At 41.2% G+C, this 8,689-nt stretch overlaps 1 protein-coding gene across 1 annotated transcript; it reads left to right on the top strand.

Moving 5' to 3' along the window:
- Positions 1–477: 477 nt before the first annotated feature.
- Positions 478–7,856, top strand: LOC147890122 (uncharacterized). The gene is made up of 11 exons (XM_087390742.1): positions 478–572; positions 1,420–1,498; positions 4,380–4,557; positions 4,746–4,779; positions 5,001–5,248; positions 5,332–5,409; positions 5,499–5,537; positions 5,639–6,139; positions 6,257–6,355; positions 6,561–7,016; positions 7,376–7,856. The coding sequence occupies exons 1-11, from the start codon at positions 542–544 to the stop codon at positions 7,520–7,522; spliced, it is 1,890 nt and encodes a 629-aa protein (XP_087246868.1). The 5' UTR covers positions 478–541; the 3' UTR covers positions 7,523–7,856.
- Positions 7,857–8,689: the final 833 nt, after the last annotated feature.

Below are 8,689 nucleotides of genomic sequence, written 5' to 3'. Positions count from 1 at the left end.
GAGAGAGGACCGGGGACACCCCCACATTTTGGGGGCATGGTGTAAAAACTGTCATGGGGGCCTAATGATTGTAAACAAGGAGGCCGTTAGGCTCTAATGATGACGTTTAAAACCTTTTGATGAACTCACGAGAAGATAGATATGGAAGGAAGAGGAGGACGAGGAGGAGGGTGAGGAGCCGATCGATCGCAAAGAAACGATCATCATCATCAGCAGCAGAGCAAAGCAGAGCAGAGATTCAGACCTAGAATCACTCTCTATCATCATAATCATCTTACGGCTCGTCGATCGCTGTTTTTTAGCCTGTTTTTGGCAAGAAATCTCCCTCTCAGACCCGAAGAAAACTGCAAAAGATCGCTCATTTGCTTTACGGGTTTCCCTGCTCGCATAATTGGAACCTTGTTAGACTTTTGTGGAAGCTTGCCTCGCCCGGTTTGCATTTTGGAGACAAGGCGGGAATTAGTTGGGCCGTTGAAAGCCTCAGTCGCACAGACGGAGAAATGAGCGGCTACGATTCCTCTCTCCTGCCTTCCCTCTCGACATGAGCAGCACTCAACACCGCTGCGTCTTCGGTAATCACGACTCCGTTTTGCATTCTGCCCTCGCCCTGCCCTGTGCCTTGTTTCTCTTCGCTATCACTTTTTCCTAGGTCATTGACTACTTACTCGTACTTTGCCTTGCAATGCTGTCTGTTTGAGCCATATCGCCAGAGCAAGACTTTGTAGTCAAATTGATTTTTTTCGTTTGTCGTTTTAAAAAAATGTGACTATGGCATGTCGGTGGTTGGCTCTAGACTGTTGCAGAGAATCACGAATTATGTCTCCAACTGTTGCACACGGAATGGTTTCAGCGCTTCTTTTAAAAAATGCCTGCCTTTTTATCATGTGTGTGCTACCGCTGCAGAATCACAGTTGCGTCTCAATTCTTGCTTTGTCTAGAAGCTCTACTTTAATAAATCTTGTAGTTTTGTAATCACAACTATTTGCCTTGGTGTCGAAGAGAATGTGCTGATAATGTTCAGGTAGCTGTTCTCTGCTTGTTTTTCCATTTTGGACTGGTCTTTTTGCTCGAACAGCTTCTACTCTGTGGAGTTGACTGGAGTTAGAATGCAACTTCTGTGGCAGCTCAAACAGAACGAAGTATTAGCTTGGTACTTACGGATGTAGTATACCATCCATACTGATGTAGATTAGTGGTTGGATCCAAGATTTCCTGCATCACTTTTTCCGTGGAGTCTGTTTTTGCTATGGAGAGCGTTTATATCTTGACATGTTGGGCTCTCTTAGTTGTAATACCAAATCAAATGTAACTTTTTAAGGGACTTAAGTCTTGTAACTTTTTAAGGATGATGATTAGTACTCGTGTAAGGTGAAAGTTATTTGTTGCTCTGTCTTGACCCAAGGGTGTTTTGTGGCACAGTTGGAAATATACCATATGATGCAACAGAGGACCAGTTGATACGTATCTGTGAGGAGGTTGGGCCAGTCGTTTCATTTCGGTGGGTTCAATATCCAGCCTGGAGACGTAGCTTTTTTTCTCAAGTTCTCAGGCTGTTCAAGATTTCATTTCTCTCTTGTAGTTACGTAAAGTTGATATGGAATTCAATTTTGTTATGCGCATCCGTGTTGTCATTTTCCATCATTCTTGTCTACGTGTCTCATAGTTGTAGTTGATATGATGCCATGCGAGCATTTCTTTTAAAAACAATGGCTTGGGATGCTTGGGATAATCTAACAGAGGCAGGCAAATTGCAGTTTCAAAACTGTTTTACTCACCAATTTCCTGATTGATCATAAATATTGCGCATAAGCATCTCAAGTTTCAACTTATGCTCTCTTGTAGGAGGCAGAGATTAGGTATTTTCAGCCTTGTATCAATATCGCAGAAAGAAGTTGTCAAGCTTCAATTTTGAACTTGGTCGCTTTGAAGTTTAAATTTGAGTCTATGTTATGTGCACGGTCTCAAATTGAAGAGCTCAATTTTCATCATTGAGATTTGGGAGAGGGTAGAGAAAATGGGAGCTATGACCAAAATGGCATCTTAGTACGTTCAGCAAAGTTCTCAATGCTCTTTAACTTGGGAGCTTTAATCAAAATGGCATCTAAGTACTTTCAGCAAAGTTTCAACTTGAATATGATGGATCCTTAAATTGAAACCCAGTTAGAATGGACCATGCCCTAATGGATCAGGATCATGGGAAGTGTCAACTGTGTAAAATTTGCCATACAGGTGCCGCTTGTTTGCACTCATTTCTCAGTTGCATCATTGCACTTTATTTACTTCTATTGTCCTTGCAACAACTCTCCTGGCGCTCTGCATGCCTTCAACATATGCGATTCTCCATGTCTACTTGTACTTCTTACTGAAATGATTATTGCTTAAAAAGATCAGATTGGCAACTTTAAATTCTCCGGTTTTCAACATCTGAACAGACGCCCATAATTAACACCTATTCTAATGCATGGTGATTCGATGCTATTCCATTGCCCGATAAGCTGTTTCTTTTATGTGTCAAGATATATGTTTATACTATGGTAGGCATTAAACTGTGACATCTGGCTCCAAGTCTTTGCAAATAATTGAGTCCCCATCTCTTGCAGTTTATGTCACATGACGAGGAGTTTTACTGTCAAAGTAAATCAGTGTCAGGGATTCCATTTCGGGAATTAAACTGTTTTAAATCTATTATGTAGTTTAGTTGTATAATGGGTGCATATCCTTTATGACTATTCATAATTGATTTTCCTTCCTTATCGCACTGCGGCAGAAATTGAGACAGGTGATTATAATATGTACATCCTTTGATTTCTTAAATAAATAATAACAAATTATTCTTTGCCATTGACATTATACTTTTGAGATGCACGGGTGTGAAACAGAAGTCCTTTTTAAGGCCAGGTAAATTGCACAGTACTGAGTGGCACGTTTGTCTCTTGTACTGGGTGGTGTCAATGTAAGCAGTGGGTTTTTTAATAACCCCGAATGCCTTGGTTTAATTCGGATCGTCTGCAAGTATTGGCAAGGATTAATGCACCCCAGCAGTCTTCAATCCTTGAGAACTTATGGAAGAGAATAGAATGACAGCCGGTTCTTTACTTTAGAGTATTTCTGATCTAAATTTGATTTCCTCTGCCATGCTTAAGATGGCTATGTAAGATGCAAGTAAATAGTCATGCAACGTAGCCCAATTGCTTGTTACAGTAATAATGGCAGACTGAATCTGAGTGAGCGAATATATATGTATCATGCCCGATTCATTGTTTCAAAGGATTGCTGGCTGTGGTTTCGCGGGAAATTCATCGAACCAGCGAGCAGTTTGCATAATAATAGACATATGACAAGCATGATTTGAATGGATGGCTATCAAGAGTGATCAAGTTGAGCATTAAGGAGTACACAATGTCTGCTGGTGCAGTCTTTCCCCTAAGCAGCGTTTACAAACTTTGCGGACTGAACATATTATCGAAGGACCTGAAAATGAAAGAGTTTTTGTTCTTGAGAGTGGCTTACGTTAGTTTGTTAATTTCCGTTAAGTCAGGTAGTGTCCTCACATTTTATACAAATTCTTCTCACAATCACAATGAACGAGGATAGCATTTATTTGTAGGTATCGTTTTGAATACAGGATGAAAGATTATGACAGTCGTGTTTGAAGCGTGAATGTTAACAGCCTCTGAAGTTAATGGTGTTTTGTCTACCTGATTCTGGAATCTTCAAGGGGCAGAGGGCAGTTTTGCCAGTTGAAGGTCATAAGTCAAGTTCCTTTATCTGTAGTTGTCCTTTCCGTCTTGATTGTTGTGCCCAAGTCTGCTTCTACAATCTCTCTCTCTCTCTCTCTCTCTCTCTTTATATATATAAATATATTTCTGTTCCTTTATGTCACTCGAAACATTGGATGGTGGTAACAATGTTTTGTGTTCTGGTCTCATGAATGTTCAAAAGCGAATTAACAGGCTGGGAGTTTGTGTGGAACAAATCCTACTGATTAAAAGCTTGATAATTTGTATTTCTTTCGGGGCATGGTGTCGTTTTTTATGGCTCTGCATGCCATAGGTTTTTTATTCACCCCACTGGCGGACATACTTATGTCATGACACCAATGACAAAGGCTGAAAGTTACATAGATAAAGATCAATTGCTTTTATTAACGTAGCAAAATCATTTTAAGTTTTTAAGCATGTTACACCCTTTTTTCCGTCAACTTTTGCTACACGGATGGACATACGGCTTTCACAGGCTATTATCTGAACTTTCTAACTTCACTGCTCATGTATGCTAGAATTCAACGTTGTAATGAATAGTCTAATACAGAAGTTTGATATACCTGGCAAAGCTTTGAAAACTAGCTGTTGATAGTCTCATCGAGCTCTCTCTGCCAGATTGGTTCTTGACAGGGAGACTGGAAAACCAAAGGGTTACGGCTTTTGTGAATATAGAGATGAGGAGACAGCCTCTAGTGCTCGACGTAATCTGCAGGGTTATGAGATAAATGGGCGACAGCTGCGTGTTGACTTCGCTGAAAATGAGAAAGGGAGTGTAGATCGGAACAGAGAGCAGGTACTGATTAGCTTTCCACATCTCCCAACAGGGGTTTAATTTCTATACAGGTGAATAAATGGTTTGGATGCTATACATGCTAGCACTGTCTTATCACATCTGTGGGGAGGATAGATGTTTGAGATCCAAATAGATTTTTCATACCGTCTAATGTTTTCCTATATTTTTTTCTGATTGGGGCATTGCAGGGGCGGGGAGGGCCTGGCCTTGCACAAAATATCGGTACGTGATCAGCCCATTAGAGATTTTATCCTCCCCCTTCGTCCAAAAGAGAAGCAGCAAAAAACTGTGGAACAGAGATGTACTTCCATCTGAAATGAGAAAACTTGCCAGAGTAGCAATTACAGTATGTTTTTCAAAAAATAACCGAGGATTTTCCTGTCAGCAATTTTTTAAAAATTTTTGGCAAAAGGGAGAAACCAACACCAATATCATTTTTGCAGATGTACACAAGCAAACCAGTGGAGCAAAGGCAGTTAGAGATCCTTCTGTCGATCAACCTATAGGCCTTGCAGTAGCATCTTCAGCAGCTGTAGTCATGGCTGGAATTTTGGGAGGTCCACAAGTTTCTACCACAAGTCAAGTAGGTGGTCAACAAAATAGTGGGGGGCCAATTGGTACTGATGCCCTCACAAATCATTTAGCAGGCATGTCAAGGCACGATTTATATTCAATCATCTCTCAGATGAAGGTAAGCTGGTTCTTTTGTGTTGTTGCTCTTGTTGACAACATGATTTTGTTGATAGTGATGTAACAACGTTTCACTGAGTGCAGAACCTTATTCAACAAAATCAGCAGCAAGCTCGCCAAGTCCTGATAGCAAATCCACAGCTAACCAAGGCTCTTTTTCAGGTACTAAGGCAAATTTTGGCTCTTAATAAGTCATTGTAAAGGATTTGAATGATGGGAAATGAATTAACCTGTACCTTGTTTATCTACAGGCACAAATAATGTTAGGAATGATACGGGCTCCACAGACGGTAAAGCCCAATGCTTTGTTTTACTAGGATTGGGTTTGGTTTTCTTTAGTGAATGTGAACAAGATACGAGGATAATTGAGGCTTTTGATACTTTCATGTAGTTACCTCCTCAAAATGTGGCAGCTCAAGCTCCACAACAGCAGCCAGCACAGCAATTTCAGGCAGTACAGATGCAGTCGATCCAGCCACCACAGGTTCAAAACATGCCCCAGCTACCAGCCATGCAGCAGATGCCTGTGCAACAAGGACATCCCCCAATGCCTACTTTGCAACAAGGACATTTCCAGATGCCTACTGGGCAATTGCAGCCTCAACTGCAGGGTGTTCAGCAGTCTCAAGCCCTTAATGCCCCTCTACAGCCTCACCAGCCTTCTCAAAATTTGCAGTTCCAGCATCAAGCCAATAGCGTGGGCCTGCAGCCTGAGAGTCCAGCTAGACAACCCTCTCATTCTCAGACGCCCCTGCATTTGCATCTGCCCCCTTTGCCACAACAGCCTCGTCCTTTGGTAACCCCATCTCAGTTGCAGCCTCTGGGTGCTCAGGGCATGAGTTTTCAACTGCCTCCTGGTCCCCAGTCACAACTTCCTCAGGCCCCATTCCAGGTATTGCGTGCTCTCTCTCTCTCTCTCTCTCTCTCTCTCTCTCTCTCTCTCTCTCTCTCTCTCTCATTTTCATTTCTTTCAATTCTCAATCACTGACACAGTAAGCCATCTGTCCAGCAACCAAGTGGAGTGTCACAGACGAACATGGGTATGCCGTATCAACAGATGCATCTGCCTTTACCTAATAGTCAGCCACCCTCGCAACAAGTCTTACAGGTTTTGATTGGCATCAGCTCTTAACGTTCTCATGTAGTAATAATGTTCCATGTTGAAGTACTAAGGTTCCTTGTTGAAGTATTAGAATTGGCTGTCTGTTTTTTCCTTACAGATGCCACGAAATGAACCTTACAGGTTCCTTGTTGAAGTATTATCATGTTCCTTGTTGAATTATTAAAATTGGTTGTCTGTTTTTTCCTTACAGATGCCACGAAATGGACCTGAAATTGGTGGAAGTTCTGGAAGAGTGCAAAGTGGTGTGCCCAGTAGCACTGGTATATTGTCTAGTGCTGTGAGCATGAGTTTGGGTGGATCCTCACATGTGGTAAGAGGTCCCAGCATGGGAGCTCCGAGTGGGTCTGCTCTAGCTATGACCTGGGACCAATTGCTGCCTGCTAGTGGATCCATGGTCGGGGCTCCCCAGGAAACAAGCTCAACAGCTATGTCCATTCAGGTGGGTGCTAGCCATTCATTGGGTGATGGTAGTGGAATCAAAACATCTTTGTCAAGAGGCTTCAAAAGTAACGGGGCACCACAAGCCCAACAAGGGGCCATTAGAGCAAATATTGCCAGTGAAGAACCTGGTCTACTTTATTCTCAAGGATATACTCAGCTCCAGACTCAATCTCAACCTCAACAGCAATCACAGCAGCAGCCCCAGGTGGGTAGATTAAGTTTGAGTCGTTTCTTATGATGCATAGTCTGTCATTTTTTGTTTGATTAACTGGATTTGTATCAAATTCAAGTTTGGTTTCTTGATTAGCTGGGTGCTTGCTTTCGTTGTATCAAATTCAAGCTTGGTAGGAATATGTAATGAATGTACACACATTTAATGAACGTGCACGATCTGAAGTGCGAGTAGAAAGTCAAGTGGGGGGGTGTATCTCTGGGCTTTTCGGAACATTTGAAATCCTGCTTCTCAAACCAGATCTATATTTTGATAAAGCTGAACTTTGATGGTGGTGGAAAAATAATATTCTTTATTCGTTTAATTTGGAGGTTTGGGGAATGCTTCTGCAGGTGCAAGCTCCACTTGAGTTGGAGCAACAAAAAGCTTTGCTGCAACAAGTGATGAACCTTACATCTGAGCAGATAAATGCCTTGCCTCCTGAACAAAGACACCAAGTATTACAGCTACAGCAGGCATTTCGGAGTCAATCAATTTGAACAAGAAGTCATTTATCACATTTATTCAATTGAATCTGGATTGGTTCTGATTGTCTATTTATGCTTATGTCCTACCTGTGCTCAGGTTGTCCAGCTAGGTTTCTCGAGGCCCCTCTGTTATTTGTTTCATCTGTAAACTTATTGGTTGGAGTGGTGAGTGCTTCTTTTAGTATGATAAACTTACTCTCAAAGGTCACTTCTCCATCAAATGAAGATACTGTGCTTGGATCATCACCATCAGCCTTTTAGCTTTAGAGTTAGAAAAGTGTTAATAAAAGGGGTTAACCTTATGGTGCAGGGCAAAGATTGCAGTTTTTTGGTCTGTTGTACATGTGTTCTATTCTGTCGTTTTCTCTTTTATTTAGAACAACAAAAAATCTAAACATATTCTAGTCTTACAAAGGTATATGTTTTACATTTGTTACTTGTACTTTCCTGGCCTGATTTATGCTTTTACGTTGAAAATTGTGTATTTACTGTGAGGCTGATACCCGACGTTTCTTTAAGAACAAGCATATGCGATGTCACAATTGATGTATGTCTTGAATTGGAGGGGAGCTCTTTAAGTTTCGGTGAAATCTCTCTTTCACCCATCTGGTTGAGAACAGATATAATGAGGAAGCATTACCTTATTCTTTAATGCGCAGTTGGTTCTGGTTGGCTTTTGGAGCTTAAATTGGGTGCCTTTTTTGGGGGGGTAGGAGGATCACTGAATGATAAGAATTTATTAGACTTGCAATATGTCCATATTTTTGGGCTACAAGTGGAGTATTTTGGTGTCATTTTTGCTCTCACGTCGTTGGGGGGGTAGGAGGATCACTGAATGATAAGAATTTATTAGACTTGCAATCTGTCCATATTTTTGGGCTACAAGTGGAGTATTTTGGTGTCATTTTTGCTCACGTCGTTGGGTAGTGAATGTAATGTATGATGGATTAAAGTAATAATTCTTACAAGCTATGAAATGATGCACAAAGATATTGGTGATCAATTTATTATATAAAAAAATTTGATTGACAAAGCTGTCTTGGTTCTGAACTTTGTGTGGCCACTTGTTAGAAATGGATATTGATCCAGAAGTGGATATGGTGTCAGAATGGCCAGCTTTGAGAAAATTTGCTATGCTGAACATGGCCACTGTTATGATGCTTCATTAAGTGCAAGATG

This window comes from Dipteris shenzhenensis, chromosome 19, assembly GCF_047967505.1.
Source record: "Dipteris shenzhenensis isolate YYH24624 ecotype China chromosome 19, Dip_SZ_1.0, whole genome shotgun sequence".
NCBI lineage: Eukaryota > Viridiplantae > Streptophyta > Polypodiopsida > Gleicheniales > Dipteridaceae > Dipteris > Dipteris shenzhenensis.
Note: the sequence above shows the minus strand (reverse complement) of the source record. Positions and strands in the feature narration are given on the sequence as shown.

Coding starts and splice junctions, on each gene's coding strand:
- LOC147890122 (XM_087390742.1), top strand. CDS start 542: ATGAGCAGCACTCAACACCGCTGCGTCTTCG. Junction 1,499..4,379: donor GGGCCAGTCGTTTCATTTCG/GTGGGTTCAATA, acceptor TCTCTCTGCCAG/ATTGGTTCTTGACAGGGAGA. Junction 4,780..5,000: donor TGGCCTTGCACAAAATATCG/GTACGTGATCAG, acceptor TCATTTTTGCAG/ATGTACACAAGCAAACCAGT.